We start from the raw sequence: 26,108 nt of genomic DNA, 5'->3' as shown, positions 1-26,108 counted from the left end.
GTGACTGCTTCTCTGGTCTTTGACCAGGAAGCTGCCGCTGTTGCTCCTTTGCCAGCCACCTCCAGGGCCAGCTGCAGTACTGCAACATGTGCATTCTGGACTGGTTTCTACTCCAGTGTCACAGACCTCTGCTACCAGCCTCCTAACTTGTTTTAGACTGCAAAAATGTCTCACCTTGACCTTTTGTTGGCTCTGCTGCTCCAAAATTTGATGAGACGTTATTTTAAAGTTATTTAGAGGGAAATGTTGAGAAAATTCAGCTGCCTTTAATCTGCCATCAAAAAATGTTCTGAGAGCTTTTGCTGAGCTTCTGAGAAAGGACTGTTATCACTCAGAAACGAGTTGTTGCCTCTATTGATTATCCTCATCCCCATTTAAACCACCTCTTTTCTATTTTAATTTTTTCTTTTACCATGATTCCCTTCTGCCCCCTCCCTCCAGAAAGAAAAAAATCTTACCTGTTGATTTGGTTCTTGCAACAGTTAAAACATGTTGAGTTCTTGATTTTTTTCCTTCACTTACTCATTGCTTATTCAGATTCTCTCTCCAGGACTGGGAGTATACATGTGATACCAGATCTGTCAGAAGAATCACTTGGTTAATATTTCAGTTTTAGGGTTGTGGGATCGACACCATTTAGAACAAATCCAGTTGAAATTTTTGAATATTTGCAACCAGCTCTGTGTAAATGGTGTCATATTTAAAATTCCCCATCATTGTGGGCTTAGTATTCTGGACTGCTACAATTTTGGAAGCATTCTGCTTACAAACAGAAGGATTACAAATGACTAGAAATGCAATTATTGCCCAACCCCTCGTTTCCATTAGTGCACTTTGAGCATCCTTGAGTGTGAGGCTCACTTTCCCACTGTCCGCTTAATGTTGACAGTGAGGAGCCCTGGTTTTTGTCTGTCTTTGGTGTTTACTTTAGAGCATTTCATTTTGTTCCATGTGATTTATAAAGTATACAGTTTTTACTAGCAGACATTTAAATCTAAGTTACCTATTACTTTTGGTTCAGGAAGATGTTAAAAGATAGAACATCTGGAGTATTCGATTACCTTTAATTAAATTTTGGTCAGACTGGTGGATTGATCGGGCCTTTGGATCTTTGATGAAGTTCAAGATCATTTTCTTAGTAACTGTGTTATTTTCTCCTGGATGTGGAGCTCTGTTTTGTGCTTTATTCATTCCCCCTTACCGTGGGCCAGGCCCTGGACTAGGGCCTGTGTGCACTGTGTATAGATGCTTCATTAGTTTTGAGGAAGAACTTATTGGTGGGCTATGTTGTTTTTATTCCCCCAGTGAATTATTCTCTCCATCTCAGAAGTACCAGCTTTTGGTCTACCATGCAGATTCTCTCTTTCACGATAAAGAATATCGGAATGCTGTTAGCAAGTACACAATGGCCCTACAGCAGAAAAAGGCCTTAAGTAAAACATCCAAAGTGCGACCTTCCACTGGCAGTGCTGCTTCAACTCCTCAGAGTCAGGTATTTGGCAACACAGATGTGATGGCTTGTTGTGTAACACAGGTCCCTGGAAAATAGAAATAGTAAAGCTGACTTCATTTCCTTTTCCTGGCACTTTGAAAGTAACTTTCTATTGTCAGCAAGTTCATTTTTTTCCTTTTAATTTTAAAAAGATGTATTGATACATTCTGTTTTGACAACAGAGATACTTTCTAACACAAAGCCAAACACCCTGCTTGTTCCCTGAAAAAAGTTAATGAGGGAATAGAATCCCGAAGCAGTATTTTTTTCATCTCCTTAGTCAACAGTAGGAGAAAGAATCCCAGCTTAGGAGCCATGAGGCTTGACTTCTCATCTTAGCTCTGCTGTATATAAGGTGTGTGACCTTGGATAATTCCCTTCCCTGCTTTGGGCTTCATTGCCCTCTGCTATGGAATCAAGGGGGTCAGATCAGACAGTCTTTAAGGTCCCTTCCTGCTCTCTATACCAATTTAATAGCCAAAAAAAGCCCATTTCCCTTGGATGTTTTTACAACATGAATGTCTCGTAGGCATGTCAAACTTGATGAGTTCTGTTTTGGACATGTTATTGTCCCCTACCCCCCACCCTTTCCAAATGATACTTGCCAAATTCCCAATTTCTATCAAAGACATCCTCAACTTTTCACTTAGCCAGGCTAGCAACCTTGGAGTGAGTCATCCCTGGTTGTTCACTCTTACCTTCTGTGTGGAGGTGGTTGCCAAGTCTTATCAGCCTGCAGAATATCTCTTGTCTCCACTCACCTTGCTGGCTGCCACTCTAGGTCAGGGCCTCACCACTTCTACCAGAGCTGCCTAATTGACTTCCCTGCCTCTAGTCCTTCCCTTCTCTAAGCCATCTTCCCTATGGCCTCCATAGATATCCCTGAAACACAGGATTGACGTCTCTATTTGAAAGCCTTCACAAGCTCCCTTTTCAGCCTCATGCCGTGTCCCTCCCCTTACTCATTCTGAGTTCTTTCCCAATGGACTGACTTGCACACTCTCTCCTTCTATGCCTCCATGTTTTAGAATCCCTTGTGCACCCTTGGGCCAGGCTCAGTGGTCACCTACAATGAGAGGCCTTTGCTGTTTTCCCCAGTTGTCAGTATTCAGTCTAACACTCCCGCCAGTCCCCAGTTGGTTTGTATTTCTCTAGTATTTACTTAGATTTTATGTCTTAATTTTCCCCCAGTAAGTTTTAAGTGCCTTAAAAAAGCTTGGTAGGTGGTAGGGCTTGTTTTGTTTTGTCTTTTGCCCCTCCATCTCCCAGGCCTTCAGAGATACAGTTCAGATGACACTTTCTCCATGAAGCTTTCCTCCTCTCACCTCAGTTTCCCACAGCTGAGCGGCCTCTTCACTTATCTAATTCTCCCTTGTATAATAGCTGTTTTTGTCCTTTGCCCTGTTGAACTCTTTGCCTTTTCTGAGGGCAGGGCTTGGGTTGTAGCAGCTTTCATGTGTTCACTGAATTGAAATGAAAGTGATTGGTATTTGGATTTTCCCCCCAAATAGCTGCTGCTTCAATAGTATTTTGAACTCATTTATAATATTCTTGTCTTTATTTTTTTAATAGTGTCTTCCATCTGAAATTGAAGTGAAATACAGAATGGCTGAGTGTTACACAATGCTAAAACAAGACAAAGATGCAATCGCTGTCCTTGATGGGATCCCCTCCAGACAGAGAACCCCTAAAGTAGGTTGGTTTGCTACATTTTCAGGTCCATAGCTGGTGAATGTTTTTCTGTTTCCCCTTTCTCTTGCCCATGTTTCCTATGAATGCCATGAGTAAGGGGGCCCCCTCTGCTTGTTTACACATGACTTATCCTGTTGCTGGCTCTGCTACTGAGGGGTTCAATTTAGGGCAATACAGGGGGAAAAATTTCCTCTCCCGGCAAGTTGGGCTGAGGGAGATGTCAGCTGGAATGAATCACAAGTATTGTTTGTTATTTTGATTGGTTTCTCGTCCTAGGAAATAGTATATTGCCAGTAGAAGTCTGGCAGTCACTTTATTTCTAAAAAATCTCATCTTATCCGTCTATGGTTTGTTTGAAAATACATACTTGCATCAGGATAACAGGAATTGGTTTGTTAGCTCCTTTGCTAAGAATTCAAGAACATTAAGTCCTTTTGTACACACTTAAGATGTGGGATACAGATTTGTATTTTATTGTACAAGGCATCATTAATCAGAGTGTTTTTGAAAGCATTGTAATGAAAAGAGCAGTGGGAACTTTTGCACTCAGGAATAAATTTCTATTCATATTCAGTATCCCCACATCACGCCAAAAAGCCACCAAGACACTTTTCATTTTGTACATCTTGTTCCACTAACAAGGGTTTGCATCTTAGGGTCAGAAACAGTACATCTGGCTTTTTTTAAGAGAGGGGGTTATTAAACCTTAGAGTTCTGTTATATTTCAGTTAGAGCCTCTGAGTCTGGGTCTAGACTAGGTTTATAACTTCTGGACCCCCAAAGTCGTCACCTTCTCTCTGCTGTTTATATGAAGTGAGTTATTCATTACTAAGCATAAAAAGTGGCTGATAAATATGATCACTATTTGTCTAAACTAATCCCGGTAGCTGAGAGAGATTTTGATAACTTCTGAGTCAGTTGTTTTTAAAACCAGCATAATATCTGGCCTAAAATGTAACCATATTTACTGCTGATGCCTCCTTTAAAAGCATATTAATTCTTTCATACTACTAGCCCAGGAGAAAAGAAATCACCATCCCCTTCTACTAACTTGGACTTCCTACAGTGCCCCTCACACCCACCCCAAAGAGGATCTTGTTTTTCTTTTTTACATAAAGTAGGATTTTTTTTTCTTTTTTGCCTAAGAGAGATATAGTTATATTCAAGACTATTTACTCCTTACAGAAAGCCTTTCAGGCTGCCAGTTTTGAATGATAGTGTTTCTTTTTCAGTAAGTAAATATGAGATTTCTTCCTTGATGACTTATGGGGTTCTTGGAAGCTCTTAGAAAAAAGTGGTGAAATAGTTACTATTTTTTACCTTCCATTCTAGGTGGACTAGGTTTCTTTCAACTCCCAAATTCTATTACTTTTATTTATTTTTAATGGGATGATTGACTTGCAACACACAGAAAACTAGAAAATTTGACTTTTTTCTGTGTAAAATAAGTTTACGTTGTGTTGGGACCTCCTGTCCTTAATTCTGTAATAGCTAGGAGCAAACACAAAAGATATATTCATCAAATATAATATTTATACTTTTTCTTTCTTGTCCGTTAGGGAGTTAACTGGGCTTCTCAGTCTGTGTAAAGGACAAGGAAGTGAGTCAAAATGCATCTAAATGAACTTCTGTTAATGTATGGTAAACATCGCCACACATTCCCTCACCTTTTAAAGGAAAACTCCAGTGATAGGTTATAATAACTTAGTAAGTATTCAGTTCTCTTAATAGGCATACATCTGTCACATAAAGGTTTTTCATTTTGCCTTAGAAAATTATAACTGCTTGTGTTTGGCACTGAGAGATTTGTAATTATAAAGAGATTTCCAAGGAAGGGCTTGTTTTGGAGAGAAAGGATTGGCTATCCCATTAGAAAATTATAAAAATCAGATTGGCAGTGACAGTGAAATAGGCTAAGAATGTACAGAGCTGAATTGTGCTGCACTCCACCAGGACAGGCCTCTCAGGCTTTGTTTTGCCAGATCCAGTAGCCGAGAAGGCGCCTTTTATCCTCGTTTATTGGAGACACTAGCACTGGAGTCTTCCTTTAAGCATTTCCCTTTTTATCAAGTGTTACATTTTCAAAGAGTTTAAAGTGGAAAACCTAAAGTCAGGCAGAGGGTGGTTTGCATTAGTGCATGGCTTGAGAAGTGTCATACTAGATGAGTTAATATACCGTAGGCCTCTGTTAAGAGCAGATGTCCTTTTACTCTTGGATGAACTTGTAGGTGTTAAATTGTATGGCACAGTCCTAGAGCACAGAGCAAGCCGTAATCTAGACCCAGAGAACTGGAGAAGATGTGGCCTCGCCTCACTTCTTCTCTCCCTTTTGCCCTGCCTACCTTCTCATAGGTCTATTTTGAGGCCTGATGGGATACTGAATGTGAAAGTGCTTTGTATAAAGCATTATGTAAATGAAAGCTACCAGATGCACATATTCTTGCCCCTGTGGGCCTGCCTAATTAGGTCCTTGATAATGGCTTTGCAGGCCTCTTAGTTTTGTTTTTTTTTTTTTAATTAGGTCTCCTCATTTTCCTTTGTGCAGTTGTAGAAAATATAAACACTTACATCCTCTGCATTCTCTTCCTTTCGACATTTTTCTTTTTCTTCAGAATTCATTTTACCCTCTTGCATGTCTAGAAAGGCTTGTTTTAATAAAGCTTTTACTAAGTCACATACTTGTGTGTTGTGCCAAAAATGTGGGAGTCTCTGCTTACTAGCGTTAAAGAGTGTGGATGATCTGTGTGTGATTATCACCTGGGAGGGGAGCTGTCGGGTTGAGTCTGTCCTCTGCAGCCTTCTTTTGGCACGTGCAGTTTGTAGCTGTGGGCCATCCCTTAAATGCCAGTCAAGCCAGGCTGATTATCAGAGGGAGGTCAAGCATTCCCTCTCAGGGGAGATGCTTGACCCACTTCATCTAGTCGTGCCATTAGTTCCTCTTTCTTGTGCCTTAATTATAATTAGATATTAAATATAAAAACCCAGGCAACTGCTTGGGGAATTTTCCAGCTGTTTTGAGAACAAGAAAGAAGAAATCTAACTAGTATGGATTTGATACTAATATTTTTTGAATGTAGCATTTTTCAGTTTTCAGATGCAGGAGATTTGGTATTAGACTTGACTGAACTGTTTGCTCTTGGTTTGGTCAGCTAGAGAGCCATTGGGCCTCCTGTGTAGATGAGAGGGCCCAGTGGACAGCCAGGATCACTGCAGGGGGACGGGAGGGAGGTGGCATTTTTTTTTTCCTGGAAACCCCGGGGTTCTAGCTGATAATGGGGACTAGAACTCCTTTGTGATGAATCACCTGGTTTTCACTGGGTTTTTCTCTTTTTTTCTTTCTTGATGATTTTGTTGTTTACAGATAAACATGATGTTGGCCAACTTGTACAAGAAGGCGGGTCAGGAGCGCTCTTCTGTGACCAGCTACAAAGAGGTGCTGAGACAGTGCCCGCTGGCTCTGGACGCCATTCTAGGTAGACATGCTTTTCTCCCTCATTTTGTATTCTGCTCACTTGTCTAGGTCTGTCGAGTCAAGTGTCTCAGGAAAAGTTTACGTTGCTGTTTAAAATGAAATGGTCTACGATAGAGTCAGGAATGACAGGAGCACTTGACCGCTGACATTTACCTAGTACCTTGAGGCTTACAAAGTGCTTCCTTACAACCTGATGATGTAGGTAGTGCAAATGTGCGGTTGGGGAGACTGCAGTTCAGTAATTTGCCAAGATCTGTGGCTTGTAAGTGGCGTAGGTGGGATTTGAACCGAGACCTCCTGACTCCAAATCTACTGCTCTTTCCATTACATTTCTGATGCCTGATAAATGAGGATCAGTTTTATATGAGTGTGTAGTCTCATTTAACACAGGAAAAAGTATAGTCATCTACTTATTATATTTGTCAAAATGGACACTATCCCTCACCTCCTGTCTGTCTCTTTTGGACTAGGTTTATTGTCCCTTTCTGTAAAAGGTGCAGAAGTAGCATCCATGACAATGAATGTAATCCAGAGCATTCCTAACTTGGACTGGCTTTCAGTGTGGATCAAAGCATATGCCTTTGTCCACACTGGTGACAACACCAGAGCTATCAATACCATCTGGTAAGAACCACAGACAGTTCATTTAGTGTTGTCAGGGGCTTTTCCCTGGTGGGATTCCAGTGTGGCCAGCCTGGCGGCCCGGCCAGAAAGGTGCTTCCTTCTCTAAGGGCTCTCCCGCTGCCAGGTGTGTGTCCCGGGGGTGCCGTCAGCTGCTCCACATTTTGTTCACTTGTTCCTCTCCATGTTGAACTGCCCCAGAGGTAATCATCTTTATTGGAAACCTGTTGAAATGGAAAATCAGGCTGACTGGGTTCAAGCTTGTACTCTGGCAAAGCCGATCTCCTTAGCTTGCTGTGCTTGAGCCCTACAAGAATGGCAGGTTTGATCCTGCAGAGGATCTGGGACATCTCATCCTAACTGGCCTGCACTGCCTCCTGAGAGCATGGGGCGCTCACGGCTACTGCTTCTCTGGAAAAAAAAAAAACGAAAGAAATTCTGGATTTTTAGATTAGTAATCTTATCTAGCTTTATGGCAGACCAATGAGTAGGTATCACCTTTGGAAACTATTGAATTACATTGTGTTTGCTATCTCTTAACTGCCAGCAAAACGGAGACCAGAAAGTTCATTCCAAGTGTTGAAATGTTTTCCCCTTATTTTTTTGTTATTCAGTGTAGTTAGTTTAATGTGATTCCCATTTTGTTTTTTATAAGCTGCATTTTAAGTTATAAGTCAGGAAACCCACTTATATTTGCTGACTTCTGTGTGTTTGTTTTATGTAATCTCTAATATCTTAAAAGTTCTCTAGAGAAAAAGTCCTTATTGAGAGATAACGTGGACCTACTGGGGAGTTTAGCAGATCTGTACTTCCGGGCTGGAGATAACAAAAACTCCATTCTCAAATTTGAACAGGCCCAGATGTTGGACCCCTACCTGATAAAAGGTAAAGTCGGTTGAATTCTGGGAGAAAAATCAAGAGACAAAGGAAAATGAAGAGTTAATTCCTGCTAAAATTTTTTTGTAGAAATCTTCTGTAAATTAGACCATAATCACTTCTTAAGACTTCTTTTTTTGGTAAGATGATACTCTAGTATTGTCTCAATTGAAATGGTTTTTGCATATGCAAATTGAAAATGATCTCTTTCAATGATGATGAGTTATTTTAGTTTCTTTGTACCCGAGTCTCCCTTTTCCACTCGTGTAATGAACGTCTGTAATGTTAACTGAAAGAATTCAGATGATATGCCAGGGAGTCACAGTGAGCTCTCATACTGTACGTGGCTGGTTGGAGTCCGCCTTCACGAAGGCCTTAACACAAGGGTTACTAAGCAGTGGCAGAGGAAGAAAGCAACTAGTCTCAGATAAGTAGCATTTTCACCTCTTGGCTTGGAGGTGAGCCCTGGTTTTCAAAGGCTGTACCTGGCAGGTTCTACTGCACTGGGAAGGCTTTGAGCATGGGCGTATGGACACAGTGACTTTCTGTCTGTCATTCCAGGTCCAGCCTCACTAAACTCTGGGGCTCATCACTAGATTAGCTGAAGAGGGTGCAGGTTTTAGCTACAGCAACTCTGGCAGAGCCTCCAGTTACCCAGGAGCCACAATGGTTGGGGAGGGAGGGCCTGATGGCCATCCTGATGAAACCACAAACCCATTTCCTGGGCTTAGAGAGAAGCAAGTGTGCAGAGGAGGAGGGAGTGGGCGTGCTCAGTTAGATGCAGGGGTCCAGAATTCTGACTGTGGCCTCCTGTCTCCACAGCTCCATTTGTGGGGTGAAGACACTTTTAGCTCATCTAGTCCAGTCCTCTCCTTTTATAGGCCAGGAAACAGGTTAAATGACTTGCCCAGAATCCCACAGCAAGCTAGGAGCTGATGCCAACATCCACATGTTGACTCCCATTTTGGTGCCTTCTCCACACCATTTGTAAAGTGGTTTGGAAAGTCTAGTCTTTCAGATACATAAAAGGGAGTATTGGGATGGGAGAGGGGAAGACCGGAATCTGGTGCATCAGCTTTAGAATGGTGCTGCGGTCTAGGCAGGAGGTAAGTTCTCATGGCAATAGTGACCAGAGAAGAAAAGATGAAAGACCTTGGACGTCATTTATGGAAAATTTTGTGAACGAGGGACAGCAGACGGAGTCTTGAATAACTAGACCCAAGTAGCAGATTGCTTTTCCTACAACTTTTAGTAGGTTAACTTTTTTTTTCTTCTGAATGTGACTGGTATGTTTAACACTTCAAGCGTGTGCTTCCGGAATCGTGCCTAGAGGTTTTGGCACCAGAAAAATGATGGCATGCTTTCTTGAGTCTGATGCTTTTGCTGGATGTTAACGTAGCTTATCCCTCACACTGTGGAATGGGGAGCCAGTGATTCCTGAAAATACAAAGCAGGCATTGTGTCTCATCTTTGGGCTTTTCCTATGTGACTGTCATTTCTATGATGCAAAAAGTGGCAGAAGGTAAATAGTCAGAGGAGGACACGGACCAGTGAGGACCGTGCCCAGGTTTTGCTTGGGTTTGGGTGGTGGGCATGAGTGCAGGAGCCGCCAGCTGTGCAGCTCTGCCCCTTTACAAAGGAAAGTCGTCTCTCTCAGATACATTATTTAAGGTGAGAATCCAGCAAACGACTCTGAATGTGTATTTTAGGAATGGATGTCTATGGATACTTACTAGCACGAGAAGGACGACTCGAAGATGTCGAGAACCTGGGCTGCCGCTTATTTAATATTTCTGATCAGCATGCTGAACCATGGGTAGTCTCTGGGTATGCCTTCCTGCTCTTTGTTGCTTTCCCTCTGTACGCCAAAAAGGCTTTTGTTTTAGATAAAGCTAAATTCTTAATGGGGAGAGAATTGCCTGGATCTACTAAATGAAGTGCATAAAATAATAATAGCTCATGACAGCTAGCATTTATAGAGTGCTTTACAAATATGATCTCATTTGCTCCTCACAAAAACCCTGGGAGAGGTAGGTGCTATTATCCCTATTTTACAGACGAGGAAACCGAGGCAGACAGCGGTCATGTGACATGCCCAGGGTCACTGGCAGCTCTAGTAAGTGTCTGAGGCTGGTTTTGATCTCGAGTCATCCTGACTGCAGAGCTAGCACTACTTTCTGCACCACCTAGCTGCCTCTAAAAGCAACTTCGTAACTGACACAGCTTTAAATTAGTCCCATTTAATAGCATAAGCCCAGATAGTTGACAGAATTTCCCCTTCCTCAAAAGATCTCTCATTTTTTAGTAGCTGGGTCTTTGACAAACATCTTAGGTCAAAATCAGAGGTATGGATTATGGTAATGGTTTATATAAAGAAAAGACACAACTTGTTTTTTTGGTTTGTAGAAGAATTTAGAGCTTTCCCTTTGATTTTGGCTGAATAATTAGCGAGATTTCTTGTAGTGCTTCTGATAATTGATCTTTGTCATTTTTTTCTCTAGCTGTCATAGTTTCTATAGCAAACGATACTCTCGGGCCTTGTATTTAGGAGCTAAGGCTATTCAGCTCAACAGTAACAGTGTCCAGGCTTTGCTGCTGAAGGGTGCAGCCCTTAGAAATATGGGCAGAGTGCAAGAAGCCATAATCCACTTTCGGGAAGCCATACGCCTTGCCCCTTGTCGGCTGGACTGTTACGAAGGTAAGAGCAGTGAACCTACCTAAGGCCGTTGAGGATGGAGGGAGGGAGCCATAGTGCTGCTACTGAGTGCTACATTTTCTCAGCTTCCTAATGCTGCAGAGTTTAGTTTCAGATTCCTAGGAATTCAACTTGCCTCCATTTGGGGCAGCTTTTTTTTTTCTTTTTCTCTTTCTCTGTAGTGTTGTTGTCTTTTTGCGGGCTAGGAATGTTATACAGTCTTCCCTCTGAATAACTAGAACGGAAGGAACATTGCCTGCTCCTAGAGCAAGGCCGGCTTGTGGGAACGAGGCGGTTCTCTGTGAGCCCAAAGTGGGGAAAGGTTTGGCTTACGTTTTGCTTTCTTTTGAGATAGTCAAGTTCATGTGAACTTGACTCCGGGAGTTCAGATCAGCCATGCCAGCTCACTATCACTCTGTGACTCACCTCACAGAAATTCAGACAGATCTTGTAAATGCACTTCCTCCCAAGTCGATTTTTATAAAAATGTAAAAATGACTCAGAAGCTGAGGACTGATCTTACTCTCACAGTTAGATGAGTTCAGATTTGAAAAGAAAATTTAGGAAAAACAAATCGATGGTGATAAAGCTCAGTAGCTACAGATCTGTTTTTTAAAAAGTTTTTATTTGTAAGCACTCCTTTCATGGCTTTCCCCTTCCCCAAGCAAACATGCAGTGCTCCCCAAACAGGGCTTTTGAGTTATTCCTAAACTATGTTGTTGGTGGGGAATGTTTGACGCTCCCACTTTATCCTGTGGTTGTTAAGACCCTGTACTGGCCAACACATTTCCTCCCTCTGATTGCATGAGGATAGCTTCCTAATAGCCAGTGCCTCTTGCTCCGTGTCTCTCTCCCTTTGTCCTTTTAAATAAGCCCTGTACTCTTTGCTCCCGGGTCTCATCCCTCTGGGTTTCGGTGACACTTTGAGGTCCAGTTTGCTTCCTTGTGCAGGGTCTCTGTCTGGCGTGCCTGGGTTGTTCACACATTCTGTGCACTTGTGTCTAGACATCTGAGGCCATAGATTATATTGCTGGCTCCATTCTTGGGTTTGTGTCTCCTGTGTTGTAGTTTTACTTTATCTAAAGTATCTGATCGGATGTGTTGCGAATCTGGTGACTCCTGTATCTAGTTTGATGGGCATAGGTTGGCTGTGCTCCCTCTTTTTCAGTTTAAAGCCTTTTTCAAATTAAATTTGCAAGACTCCAGGCAAATCTGTTCTTATTGGCTGTTTATCATTGCATCATAGGGTTAGAGCTGCAGGAGGATCTCAAGAGGTCCAAGGGTTGGTCCAAAGTCACGTCTCATTAGATGATCTCCATCACTGGCCACCTCGCTGTTCCTGCATTTCGAATCCTCGTCTAGAAATTCACACCCCATTCTCTGACACCATCATTTTAATCAATCTCACATCTTTTCATTTTTAAAAAATATAATTTAATTTTTTCAGTGAACAAAAATCCATCCCTCGCCCTCTCCCCATTGAAAAGAAAAGCAAAGCTCTAGTAGAAAATATGTAGAGTCAGGCAGGGCAAATTCCTGCATTGGCCATGTCCAAAAAATATTTGTTAATTTGTATTTTGAGCTCATTACTTCTCTGTTAGGAAATGGGTAAGTACACTTCGTCCTGGGTCCACTGGAATCATGGTTGGTTATTGCATTGCTTCATTCCAAGTTGTTTGTCTTTATAGTGCTGTTACTGTTGTATGAATTGTTTTCCTGGTTCTGCTCACTTTGCCCTGTATTAGTTGCTATGAGTCTTCCCAGGTGTTTCTGAAACCATCTCCTCATTTCTTATAGCACAGTAGTATTTCATGACATTCATGTCCCCTGATTTCTTTCCCCTCTCCTTCACATTTCCTTCTCTAGTAGTTCCTGCCAGGCTCTAACATGTGACTTGCCAGCCAGGAGAGTTGCGGATAGAAAGAATGAGCATTGCTCATGGCTAATGAAAACATTGTCCTGTTCACTGGTCATTGGTTTTTGGTTGAATAACCTCCTTGTGGGGTAGGAATCACTCATGGGGCTTGTTCTGCTGGTTGGTTTTAGGTGGGAGGACATTGGAGGCTCTGCTGGTAACTGGGCAAGCTGCAGGTCAAAGATGTGTCTGTGCTTCGTGGTTCCAGGAGGTGTGTGCCAAGGGCTACTTCTCTGTGCCTGTGCCCATGTTAGCATGGGTGAAGGAGTGGGCTCTTCTTGAAATAATCACATGAAGCATTTTACCATCGGTGTTGGAAAAAAGTCAGGTAGCTGGCTAAGTGCCCATACCTGTAGTCCCTGCTGCTGAGCAGTCAAAGGGTGTTGGATCAGTCTGGGAGCTCCGGGCAGCAGGCAGACTAAAGCCAGGGAGGCGTCGGCACTCCACTGGACACCGAGACACCGAGCCCCTGGCAGTGGAGGGCCTCCCGGCTGCCTCAGGAGGCACAGACCAGCCCAGGTGGGAAATGGACCAGGGCAGAGCTTCTGTGCCAGGCAGAGTGGGCATGGGTCTGCCCTTCTAGCCTGGGCAGCTAGGGAGACATGGTCATAAAAAAGGGGAGAAGGTAGAAAAAGAGAGAAAAGAAAACTAGTCATGTGATTTGAATCTGTTTTGGTTTTTAGGGAATTAGATAGTTTTTTCCCAGTCTAATAGAACTTTCTGTGGCCCAGAACTCTTTCGTGTCATTCAAAGCGAAACATGTCATTTCTCCTAGACAACCTGACTAGTTCTTCTGCTCTGTCAGACCATCACCTTTAAACACAGGTCAGAGGTCATTGAAAGCCCAGCTAATGGTCCAGTACGTGTTGCCTGAGAGGAAGAAGAGGCTTCTTCCTTGTGGCTATTCTCTTGGGCACTTTGAGTCTCCTGAGCTGAGTCTCATGGTTGCATAGCAAGCTCTTTATGTCTCCAGTGATGGAGATAGCGCCTGACACTCGAGGTGTGCAGTGCAGGTATGAAGGCTTTTTCTGTTTCCTTAGATGCTTGAGAGGGAGAAACGTTCTTTGATATTCTCCGAGCCCTCTCTGGCTCATTTCATTCTAGAAGCTGTCCGCTGTCTGCCTTTTGACAGGCTTCTAGATTTCAAACTTTCAGATGGTCGGTGGAGCAGCATGGTTTGGAACCTCATTACATTTGCCTCCTCTCCCTCTTTGTTTCCTCCCTTAGGTCTCATTGAATGTTATTTAGCGTCAAACAGCATTCGAGAGGCAATGGTAATGGCCAACAACGTCTATAAAACCCTCGGAGCAAATGCACAGACCCTCACCCTTTTAGCCACTGTGTGTCTTGAAGATCCCGTCACCCAGGAGAAAGCAAAGACCCTGCTGGACAAAGCCCTAACCCAGAGGCCCGACTACATTAAAGCGGTGGTGAAGAAAGCAGAGTTACTTAGTAAGTTCATACAAATCCCAAAGGCTGTTTAGCCAGCACTGACTGCCACGAAGCGTCGTCATTCACGTTAACTACAGTGAATGGCTGCTGTCGGCCAGGATTTGTGTTTGTGTAGTGTATTTAGCCAGATGTTGTCACTGAGGAAGGACGCATGGACCAAGAAGGAGCCAAATGGTTTTTGTCAGAAAACCAGATTGCATTTTGACTTGTGATTGGAGCCAGTGCGGCAGCAGTGCAGTGAAAGGGCGAGAAATGGAATTCTGACACCCAGTGGGACGGGGATTTGAATGAGTGCTCGCTTCTGTCATCACTGTGCTGTTGCCAGTTCTAGAAATAGATTGTCAGGTTGGGATGAAGGCTGTGGTCGGGTGGATACGTGAGGTAACAGGCTGAGATGGAACCGTCCTTTTCAGCAGCCCTCTAAGTGGGACAATGAGGTCATCTTGCTCTCTTCAGGCAGAGAACAGAAATATGAAGATGGCATTGCTTTGCTGAGGAATGCGTTGGCCAATCAGAGTGACTGTGTGTTACATCGAATACTGGGCGACTTCCTGGTGGCTGTCAATGAGTATCAAGAAGCTATGGACCAGTACAGTATCGCTCTCAGGTAAGGCCTTCGGAGCCTCTTCAGGGGAGGCATGGGGTGTGCGGGTTTACCAGATACAAAGTTTACTTGTGGAGAACAACAGCATGATCGGAGAGAAATGATCTGTGACGCACCTCTGTCACCTTTCCATGGCCGGAGAAACCGTCCCGAGGTGGCAGACAATTTTCTACATCTCTTATTTGCATAGAAAATGACAGCATCTGGGGACAGAAATGGCCCGATTTTGTGTGTGCTGGCATCTAAATGTGTTCCTGTTTCTAAATAAATAGGAACTTTAGTATAAAGTCCATCTGACTTTTACCAATCATCGAGCCACAGAATGTCAGAACTAGGATGGTCTTTGGAGATTTTTCTAGTCCAGTGTGGTGTGGTACAAAAATCTCTGGTTTTGGAATCAGAAGACTGTTGCTGCTTATGACTTGTGACTCAGGCAAGTCAGTTGGTCTCCATCTCTCTGGACCTCAGAATCCCCCCCTCAGTCACATGTGAGGCCTCTGTGAGCCAGTGAAATCACTTATTCTCCCTGGGACACAATTTCCTCATCTCCAAAATGGAGGGTTGGACTAGTTTGTTTCTGAAGTCCCTACCTGCTGTAACTCTAGGATCCCGGGATCCCCCTTGCTTGACAAAAGAGGGATCCTGGGGCCCAGATTGGTCAAGGGTCTTGGCCAAGGTAAAGCCCAGGCCTGTCTGGTATGTGTCTGCTTGTCAGAATTACATTCAGGAGCTTTCCTCGGGTGTCTGACTGACTCTCCATAGGCCCCAGCCTCGTCCCTTGTCCTCTGGATTTGGGATGTTTTAATAACTTGATAGGAGTATTTGTTCTGTTTGTTGGAACGGTTTCCTCTGTGACCTAACATCCAGATCTCTGATTTCAGACTATCAGCTACTGAGCGGAGAGGCTGTTAGATCGCAGTGGTGATCTTTAAATTGTTACACCTGATATGGGCATCCGAGTGGACTTCTGTTTAACAAGCCGTGAACGGCCATTCAGGTTAAGCATTGCTTGGAATCAGGAATCAGTTTGAGTGGGTGATGAGGAGAATGAAGAGTAGGGTGCTCAGTGGCTGCAGATGTGGAGAAATTTAGAGCTTTGACATGGCCGTAGTATACTGTCTTCTGAACTAGAGAGATTCTGGGCCTAAAGGTCATAGACTCACTGTATTTTGAGCTGGAAGGAACCTCAGGAAGTCTTCTTAATTAATTAATTAATTCATTTGTTTGGTTTTTTTTTTAGTGAGGCAGTTGGGGCTAAGTGACTTGCCCAGGGTCACACAGCTAGGATCCACTGCGCCACCTACCTGCCCCTGTCTTCTTAATTTTAAATGAAGGTAGCGTGCCTTGCCTGCTCCAAGGGGGTACGGCCTGGAGGACCAAGTCTTCTGCTCCCGTGGTCTCTGACGGGGAGCAGTAGTGATGCTGACTGGCCAGGGTGTCGAGGGATCCGAGTGTGGGGAGCAGCGTGTGACTCAGGACGCTCTCCTTTGTTTTCTTGTCCCTTAGTCTGGATCCCAATGACCAGAAGTCTCTTGAGGGGATGCAGAAGATGGAGAAGGAGGAGAGTCCCACCGATGCTACTCAGGAGGAAGATGTGGACGACATGGAAGGAAGTGGGGAAGAAGGGGATTTGGAGGGCAGCGACAGCGAGGCAGCACAGTGGGCCGACCAGGAGCAGTGGTTTGGCATGCAGTGAGGCCTCTGGTCTCCCCTTGGATGGGCGCAGCTCAGAGTGGCCCGAGCAGAGCTGGGGGCAGCCTCGTCTGGGAAGAAGACCACCATGTTGTCTCAACGGGGAATTTGGTTTTCTCGCTCTCTGTTCTCAGTAGTAACTTCATTTTTGAAAATTGAGGCTGCCAAGCTCTCCAGATCGCTGTCCTCTCCCTGCTCTTAGCACGAGCAGTCTGGGAAGCATGCAGGCGTGCTGGAGCTCTGGGACAGACAGCGGTCTTTGTGCACTTTGGTTCTAAATGTCTGACTCTGAGTGAGATGCTTCGTAGGGAATGTGGCAGCGCGGTGGGAAAGAAGGGCCGGTCCGGGGAGGTGTGCTCTCGCTAGTTTCTTAAGGCAGTGCAGGTTGGCCCTTTCAAAAACTGTCCCATCTGCTGACAGCTCCAGTAGGCTGCTCAGGATCTCCCTTTTGATTTTGCTTCTTTCTGCAGTGTTGGCAATGCCTTAAACGGAGACTTGATATTCTGCAAACGTTTTCCTGTTTGATAACCTAACAACTTGCCTATAGAGCCCAGGCCATGATCTTCATCATTGGCTGTAGCTTACCATAGAACGGTGAATGGGAGCCCCTTTCCTGAAGATTTCTGGCTCTTCATTTGCTGTAATTACAGAATAAAGCCACTTTTTGGGTACAGTAATGGAATTCCTCTGGCTGAAATGAAAGCCACTCTGCAGTTTTTGTTACTTCTTTTCTCCTGTTCTGTCTGGTCTCCAGGAATAGCTGGAAAATTAATTTTTTTGTTAAAGGTTTTAAAATTATGCTGCCTCATCTGTGTGTGGGTGTCATGTGTGCCAGCTGCATCTCTGCTGGTATCTTCCTCACAAACTGGGTCAGGGCCAGAAATGTTGGCCACAGAATCTTCCATCTTTCCCCCCAGCCCATGTCTTAAGTACCTGAAGAAACGACCCCCGGAGCCATGGTTTGAACTTTTGTGCTTAATTAACTTGCCTGTAGCTTCCTCTGCTTCATGTGGTAAAGGGATCCCTCCAAAGCAGGCTTCCCCTGCTCCTCAGAACCGAGCTGTCTGTAACCTAACCTGTAGTTCCACCAAGATCTGTTCTTGTCACTGGGAGGGGTGGCAAGGTCTGCTTTCTTGAAATGTTCTCATCTGTCTCCAGACCTGTAAAATGTGCATAAAGATAGGCTACGGTGGCCCTCCTGGGGGAGCAGCCCTAGAGTTGAGGTGCACGTGTCTGCCGGACTTGTCCCTGAGGCTGATGGAGTATGCTTTGCCATGGGCCTTGAAGCCACAAGCTTGCTCCTTGGAGGGCATGCCCTCCTGCTCGTTCCTTCCAGTTGGTCTGGCACCAGCACCGGGTGATGGATGTTCAGACCCTGGGGAAAGCTGGCTGTGCTGCGCTGCACTGTGCTGCCAGGTAGGAGGGCTTCCTTTGACTGGATAAGCCTTGGCTCAGGGCAGGCACGTGGGAGCAGCTCTGCTTCTACCTCGTGCTCTTGCTTTCAGCAGTGAAAATGCAGGGGGTGGTTACTGGGAGAGAACTACCTTGTTTCTTTTTGGGTAACTGCCTGTGGTTTGGAGCTCTGAGCAGCCTGCCTCCTTACAGTCAAGCAGTGCCCTCCTCCCAGCACCTCAAACACAAGCCTCTCAGAAGGGCAAGAAGTGAGCTCTCAGAGCCCTTTGGGGGTCACTTAGGGCCTCTTCTTGTACCTGTTTTGTGGGCCTGTGACTCTGGGCTCAGGTGCGGCCTCCCCTCGATGCCTTGACCTGTTCACTGCTGATAGCAGGACATGGGCTGGACCTCACGACAAGCCTGGCAAACCTGATTTAACCACAGGGCCTCTGAGTGGTCCCTGGATAACTCTCGAGATGCTCTGAGGGAAGGGCCAGACTCAGGTTTTCACTTCCTGACTGGAGGTGAGACCAGGGAAGGGCTCCCAGGGTGCTTGGCAGAGTCGCCTGGCTGGCTGGGTGGATTTACCATGAAGTGGGCAATGATAGGCCTGCTGTGATAGGACTCCTTTCTGTAGAGTGCTTTAAGGTAGGTATGGCAAGTGTTGGCATCCCCATTTTACAGAAGAGAAGATTGAGGCAGAGAACTTTGAGTAACTTGCCAGTGATCACCTTGCTTTTGAGTGTTGAAGCTGAGATTTGAACCCTTGTCTCCTGACTTGTTGGCATTTGCAAAGGTGTGGTGGGTCATGGTTTTTTAACTCTTAGGGCTTCCCAGGCCATATTGAAATGGGCCAGCTTGATTGTGTGTAGCAGCTTTTCAGTTAGGCCAGGACAGCCAGCTCCTCTTCCCCCGTTGCGGCTAACTTTCCCTTCTGTTTGTTTGCTCAGGGAGCACACGCCCATTTAACATGTCACTGCGAAGGTCTTTGAGACGGTAGAGGTGCTGCTGGGGAGACAGCAGGGCTGTCAGGCGTTGTCTAGGACAGAGAGAGGCAACGCTGGTTGCAACTCACCTGTCTCCTCTTCTGGACGCCCCACTTCAGCTTAGCGCCTGTATTAGGTGCCTGCTGTGTGTCCGACACTGCGCTAGCTGCCGGGGAGACCGACCAACCCGTCGCGGCTGCTCCCAGAGAATTTACTTTCTGTTGGGAGACAGAACGTGTGGACAGAGGAACACAAGTGAGACAGTTTGAGGTCGAGAGCCCTTGTAACTCCAGAGGGGAGAAGAAACTTCCCTAGACTCTCTGCTGGGGCACGGGGCACAGAGCACAGGCTGGAGGTCTTCCTGCATCGTTGTCTGCAGGGTGGCAAGATGTAAGGAGACTGGCTGCTGGCAGTTGTTGGGGGCCTGTGGGAAAGCAGGCACACTTGTGTAGCCTTTCTGGAGAGCAGTAAAGTTTCTGAACTGTGTAACTAAACCCTTTAGCCCAGCAATACCCCTCCTAGGCCCATGCCCCAAAGGTTGAGAGGAGGAGGGAAAGGACTCATGTACAAACATTGATAGAAGCTTCTTTTCGTGGTGACAAAATGCCCCATAAACTTGGGGGATGTTTGAAGAATGTAATGGAAGAGTTTTAACCATAAGAAATGGGGATGGGGCCTGTTAAAGAGACATGGGAAGACTCAGACGAACTGATGCACAGAGAAATGAGCAAAACCAGGTGGACACTTTGTGTGCTAATAACACTGTAAAGACAAGCCTGGGTCATCGTGGTGACCAAGTCCAATTTCAGAAGACCTGGGAAGAAGCGGATGAACCCTCCTCCAAAATGAGACGTGTAGACTGAGACATATCCTTTATGGACATAGCCAATGTTAGGATTTGTTTTGCTTGACTATGCATATTTGTTAAAGGGGGTTTTCTTTTTGGTTTTATTTTTTCTGGGGGAGAGGGTGGGGAGAGGGAGACAAAATAGATTTTTGTTAATTGATAAAAATAAAATTGATTTTAAAAAGATTATTTTGGCATTTGTGGGCATCTCCCACCCCTGCTGTGACTTATCTTGGTGGCAAAGTAGGTCAGAGTGTTCTAGGGTATTAAGAATATTAGTTGGCATTTGCTTTGCAAATATCTGTTTTGATCCTCACAAAAACCTGGGTGTTGTTATCCCATTTTGTTGTTGAGGAAACTGAGGCAAACAAGTTAAATGCCTTGCCAGGGTCACCCAGCTGGTAAGTGTCTGAGGCTACATTTGAACTCAGGTCTTCCTCATTCTAGGCTCGGTGCTCTATCCACTGAGCTGCCCTGTTCTGTTTCTTCCACTTGTAGATGCTCTCCCTCCTTTGATCATGAATGTGTGGCATCTAACCCTGCTCTTTTCCACAGTAGAATATAAGCTTCTTGAGTGTAGGTATTGGTTGGTTTGGTATCCTGAGATCCTAGTATAGTATCCTGCACTTAGTAGGTGCTTAATAAATACTTGGATTGCGTTAGAAATGGAGCTGAAGTCACTAGTACAGGAGATAATGACCTTTAAGAGAAACAGTCAGCTCTTAGTGGGCACTTGGCCTCCCCGGCCCCTGTCCTTGGGCGCAGGGTAACCCATTCTCTCCATCCCCAGGGATCTCCTCTCTTCTGTGGCCCCGGCACCCTCAGGGGAGTGCCGACTCTTCTCCACAACCTCTTCTCTCCCCTTTCATTTCTGTGGGTGGTGTTTTGGTCTAGGAACCAAGTGAGAGGGTTTAGGAAGGATTCTGGGGCCTTTTAAAAACCAGAGAAGAGAAACCACTTCCTGGAACCACAGAGTTGGGAGGCGACTTCTAAACCGGGCCCTGCTGCAGGCTGGCTTGGGCTGTTCTCCAAAGCTGGTCGGCCCTGTGGAACAGTGAGGCTGACCTTCTGGGGCCCTCCCCTCCCTCCCCACTGGGCTCATGGTCAAGGCTTCCCACTCCTACCCCATGAAAACTGCCACTCTGGATGGGCCTCTTAAGGCCCAGGCTTGTCTTTGAATTCCAGATCAGTTTTTAGCTCGAGGTAGGGAGTCTCAAGAGGCCTGAAAGTCCAACCTTGCCATTTTACAGATGGTCATCAGATTTAGTGCTGTCGAATCAGGTAGTGAGCATCAGGTTTGGTTCCAAACCCAGGCCTTTTCATTTCAGAACCAGTCCCTTTATCATCCTATGCAGTCTCCTGAGCAGGGGATCCTCGTCCAGTAGGAGAGGACCAGATGCAGGGCTGTGCTAGAGCCGGCTCCCAAGTTTGTTATACTGGAGAAAACTACAGATGTACGGATGAAACTGTCTGCTTGGGCCTTTTGATCAAGCTGGGCCCAGTAAAGACATTTCATTAAATTCCTGGCCTGCTCAGTCCTGGCCACTCAGAGTGGGGTGTGTGAATGGGGAAGGGGTGCAGCCAGAGATGAGGATGGTAACCTGGGGCTAGTGCCTACTTTTCCAGGAGATCCTAGTCCATGAGCTACCTGTTTGGCCAGCTGGCAGGGACATACATGCCTGAGTGTAAGCAGGCCCCAGCATGTTGAGGAAGAAGCTTACTATTTTAAAAGGCCCAGGAGAGGATTCCTTTGAAGGGGAGGATTACATTTCTCTGTGAATGTGGATTATCACATCTCAGGAGGTACTGAGACTGTTTCCCCTCCATTGGTGATTTTCCCCCATCCTGATATCTTATTCGTCCCACCCAAGAAAGCAGGGTTAAGGTAGATGTCTCCTGTTGAAGGTTCAGATTAGAGTTATAGCCAAGTGCATCTCTCTGGGGCAAGGGACATGCCTCTGGATTATGGCTGATTCAGACTACATCTTGCACACATTAAAAGCCCAGAGGCTTCCCTGTTCATTTTATGCCCTCCCCGACTCTCTCCTTCCCTTCTCCTAGATTATCAGTACTTAGGACCCTGAGCAAACCAGGCAGCTTTGCCAGGATTCACGGGGAGAAATGGAGTGTTTGGTTTGCTTAGATTTTGGGGGGTTGCCTTGAGATCTGAAAGGCAGGCTGTTGGGCATGCTGTGAGATGATTTCAGATGTCTCTACCCCAGGGTGCCTCACAAATGAAACGTCCCTGTGGAATCCACCATGCTTGACTCTTTCCCCCTCCTCCCCACGGATTGGGAAACACGGGACATTACGAGGGTGGTGCTGTCTGACAGCTGTTTCATTAGCTCTAACTTCATGGGGTCTCATGAGGATCCCTGGAGAGGATAACCTGGGTCCACCCCAACAGGGGTGGAGGGGAAGGTATTTGGGGATTGCAGCGAGACTGAAAAGTAGGCATTTGAAACCTCATGTAACAGGGATGTCAGAATTTTCAAGCGGCTCATTAGGTATTGACCCTATCTTGTAGGGGTGGGAAAGTAGAGGCATTTCAAAATTGAGGCAGCCATCAAGGATGGGAGTCACTGTTGCTCTGTACAAGATTTGGGATTATATAGTTTAATTTGTCTAGAAAAACACTACCATAGTAGGCAAAGCCTTGGAAAGCCCAGGGAGGAACTGATAAACACTTTTTTAGCCTTTGTAGGAACTAAACATTTATGTCAGGCCATCCTGCAGAATTTGGTAATATGTGGGGTAAGCTGTGCCAATACAGAGTGGTCTGCTCTAGCCTGTGTTCTCCGCAGTGGAAACGGTGAGTAAGAAAGGGGAAGCTTGGAGGCCCTTAGGTTTGACCCTCCGTCCTGCCTAATATAAGGCTCATCCAATCCAGCCCAGTCATTTTGCAAACAGGCAGGGCGCAGGATTTAAACCCACATTCTCCCTCCAACCATTTTAAGTCCCCTGCACTCCCTCCCACTGATGTAATTCTGAGTTTCACCTGGGGAGAGCTCCAAGCTGGCATGGTACATGGTCTTCTCCCTGCCTGTGAGTTCTCTGAACTGCCCCTAAGCGAACACGGAGAGAAGCCCAACAGTAGCTAAGTTTCTGGCAACAACCCGGCTCTCCATCTGGCATGTGGTGGTTGTGAGGGCCTTTGCCAACTCCTCCAGCCTGACCGGTTAGTAACATGGCAAAAAGGGCTCTAGATTGGGGGGCAGAGGGTAACAGCCTTGGTTCACCCAGTGAAGTCTTACTAGCTATAGTGATCTTCATAAATATGAACATGGCATAATGAAGTCAGATGCTATTTAACTATGATTGACCTTCGTGTGTGAAAAGAGGAAAACATACCTTTCTTTTCCCCAGAGGCGGGGGCTTACAGGTGTGAGACACTTCACACAGACTTGTTTTGCTGGGGTTTTTTGGTTTTTTCTTTGCTTTTTGGTGAGGCAGCTGGAGTTAAGTGACTTGCCCAGGGTCACACAGCTATTGAGTGTCAGGTGCCTGAGGTCATATTTGAACTGCCTCCAAGGCTGGAGCTTTATCCACTGCACCACCTAGCTGCCCCTGTTTTGCTGGTTTTACATAAGGGAAGGTACTCTGTGTGTGCAGGCACTTGAACCTTTCAAGCCAAGACACAACGAAACTTTCAAAATGGGCCCTAATTTGAGAACCTTTTTTGGTATCAAAGGGAAAGGAGGACCCCATAAGCCTGGGGGTCCCATAGGCCCCTCTGCTCTGTGTACTGCATGTTGACCTATCTCCCTTCCTCCTCCTCCTTACATGCTCTTAGGCAGAGACAAGTCAGTGTTCAAAGCCTTTTGTGTAAACGTGGATAGGCCTAGAAGGGACAGGCTACCAGGCAGCATTATCTCTACCTCAACACCTGTCACCACACTGAGCTCAAGAAAGGGTGGGCTTCCCGGATAAGCCAAGGCCACTTCCCTGGCCTGCAGTGCTCTTGGGCTGCCCACCCTCCCCTCCTTCCCAGGAGACAGTGGCACCAGGAAGGCCCCCAGTGGTCGGTCGGGCCATGGCCATTCAGAAAGTGGTGCATCAAATAACACCCCAACGGCTGTATTGTAGAATAAATTTATTTACCTGAAACCATGATGGCTGTGATGCTTATTGTTCTGAGCACAGAAATAAACAACTCATCTTTATTTACAGTCTCTAACGTCCAACATGCGTTTGTGATCAAAAGTGGACTTTTAGCATTAGGTCTAAGATAAACGCATCACGATATTTGTATTATTGCACCAACATCTGTCTACTGCTTGGATTTCCTTAAATAAGTTACATTATTACAGTGCAAAAAGAGTTGTTTGCACACATTTAAAAAAAAAACAACAACAAAAAAACTTAAGTTCTGGACTGGAGGGCTGGCTATGATTTTTAACATTCAACATCTGTAGTGTTTTCCATGAGTTTATAAATAAGCATACTGTACATTGCTGTTTAGAAAGTAGCACGTTTCGATGAGACCGTACAAGAAGGTTGGCTACTTACAACAGAAGGCATGCATTACAACTGAGGATTTGTACATTACATAAGCTATGGCATTTTATTCCAGGAAGAAATAGGGAACCTTGCTTGCCGACTCCTAATTCTTGGTCGGCTGAAGTTTTTAAAGACCCAAATCTCCGTACAGCAAAGACCCAAACTTCCTGGGAAGGTTTTCGGATTTGTTAAGCTATATTGCACGTTTGTAAAGTAGTAACTGATTCTTTTTAAAAAGTGAAACCCCATCGGTCACACGCGTCCTCCACATCACACACAATGAGCTTGAGAGGATTTTTTTTTCCTTTTTTTCCCCCCAACATCACACATGCAGAGGGCTGGTAGATGTTGCTAAAAAAAACGCACATGCACGCAACAAAACAACCTCACACTTCTGCAAAATGGTTTAGGAAGCGGTTACTCCAGTATTGCTGAAAAGGAAAGAGAAAGGAAATCAGCCTGGTAGGAAAATGGGGGGAGAAAGGAAGTTACTCTTATGACAAAAATAAGATAAAAAGATCAATAGTGACAGAGAGAGATGGTGCAGAGTTGGCTCTTTCTGGACCTCAGCTCACCGGCCAGCATGTTCCCATGATTTGGCCCACGATGCGGGGACACCTGGACTACCCTGACGGTTTCGAGGTTAGCTGCCCTCACCCTCAGCTTGGTGCGGTTAGGAAACATGTCCCAAGAGGTGGTTAGTGGATGTGAAACCAGCACACGGAAAAAGGAGAGTTAATGGTTTAAAGTGCAAGTCAGGAGTGAGCAGTGAAGGCAGGCATTCATTCCACTGGGCCTGGCCACCTGCTGGACTCCCATCATTGCTTGTGTTCTTGAGAGATGGCCATGGTCTGAGAAATGCTTCAAGGAGATGAAGGGAGAAAAGCCCCTTCATCGTCAACCCAGAGGGCAGCCAGAGACTGAGCGCAGTATTAATGCTCAAGGTCATCCAATAGCTAAGAAGCTTGTTCTGTTCAGGGCGGGAACTGGTGCCTTTCCTTGCTAGACTCAGCTTATTTTAACGTGAGGCTTTAGTCAAAACTTGACTGGTCAGTCTTCGATTCCTACATGGGAACGCAGATTCGTTTCTGAGTGGGGAATGGGCCATGGTATTCTAAGATATTGCCAGAGTACTTGGCCCCCAATTGGGCTACGATGCTCAAACAGGCAGAGGTCAAGATGGCACTCTCCCTGTTTTCCTGGTGGAGACTGCAGAGATGGGTGTTGGTTGAAAGCTCTGGCCCATCACAGGAGCAGAACCAGGATGGGCATGTACCTGCCCCTCCCTTCTAGGATTCCTACCCATGCCCCACGGCACCAGCGACACACGCAAAGGAGGGCCTTATGGATATAGGTATCGCCAAGGCACAGAAAGGGCGTCTTGAGCTCCTCACTATTGAACAGAGATTGCTGCAGAACAGCAATCCTCAGCCCACGCAAGCAGCACCAACAGGGCCCAGGACGAATGTTGGGGAATAAGGAGAAGGGAGCCAATTGGTCTGCTGCCAGAAGGTGGCTATCGACTACACCATGGCCAAAGACACCGTGCCCATCTGTGGGGAATCTGGTGGCAAGCTAGCCTAAGCTACAGTGAGGCCCGTGGGAGAAAAGCAGCCACGTGCCCCTCTCCTCTCCAGGCATTTCAGGCAAATGTGACACCGAGGGGCGACGTAGGCCCAGGAGGGCACTGGAGGCTCGCTGTTGCTGCCTTCTGTGGAGGGAGGCCCTCCACGACTCGCCTCCTTCACACACCCCCTTGAAGGAGGGCATGGGCAGGGGGAAAGCCTTGACTGACCTTCAAGACCCACAGCAGCAGCTCATTCAGGTAGTTAAAAGGAAAATGGAAGGAGCACATGACCTCCTAAAATTTCA

The 26,108-nt window shown here is 45.7% G+C and overlaps 2 protein-coding genes across 6 annotated transcripts in view; one reads left to right on the top strand and one right to left on the bottom strand.

The window, feature by feature from the left end:
- ANAPC7 (anaphase promoting complex subunit 7) overlaps positions 1-19,922 on the top strand; it is a 30,217-nt gene extending 10,295 nt beyond the window's left edge. For 2 of the 5 annotated variants that reach the window (XM_020970193.2, XM_078154296.1), the window contains exons 2-11: positions 1,306-1,492; positions 3,065-3,184; positions 6,546-6,657; positions 7,127-7,280; positions 8,020-8,162; positions 9,863-9,980; positions 10,655-10,851; positions 13,991-14,215; positions 14,672-14,822; positions 16,326-19,922. In XM_020970193.2, the coding sequence (XP_020825852.1) occupies positions 1,306-1,492; positions 3,065-3,184; positions 6,546-6,657; positions 7,127-7,280; positions 8,020-8,162; positions 9,863-9,980; positions 10,655-10,851; positions 13,991-14,215; positions 14,672-14,822; positions 16,326-16,515 (1,597 nt within the window). In that variant the 3' untranslated portion in view covers positions 16,516-19,922. The other 3 variants (XM_078154295.1, XM_078154293.1, XM_078154294.1) reach the window with 3 other exon arrangements.
- Positions 19,923-23,812: 3,890 nt separating this feature from the next.
- Positions 23,813-26,108, bottom strand: part of ATP2A2 (ATPase sarcoplasmic/endoplasmic reticulum Ca2+ transporting 2) — a 62,653-nt gene continuing 60,357 nt past the window's right edge. Inside the window, 1 exon segment of the mRNA XM_078154291.1 lies at positions 23,813-24,667. Within this exon segment, the coding sequence (XP_078010417.1) occupies positions 24,654-24,667 (14 nt within the window). The 3' untranslated portion in view covers positions 23,813-24,653.

This window comes from Phascolarctos cinereus, unplaced genomic scaffold (genome assembly GCF_003287225.1).
Source record: "Phascolarctos cinereus isolate Bilbo 61053 unplaced genomic scaffold, phaCin_HiC Scaffold_4;HRSCAF=312, whole genome shotgun sequence".
NCBI classification, from domain to species: Eukaryota; Metazoa; Chordata; class Mammalia; order Diprotodontia; family Phascolarctidae; genus Phascolarctos; species Phascolarctos cinereus.
This window is presented reverse-complemented; position numbering and strand designations above follow the sequence as displayed.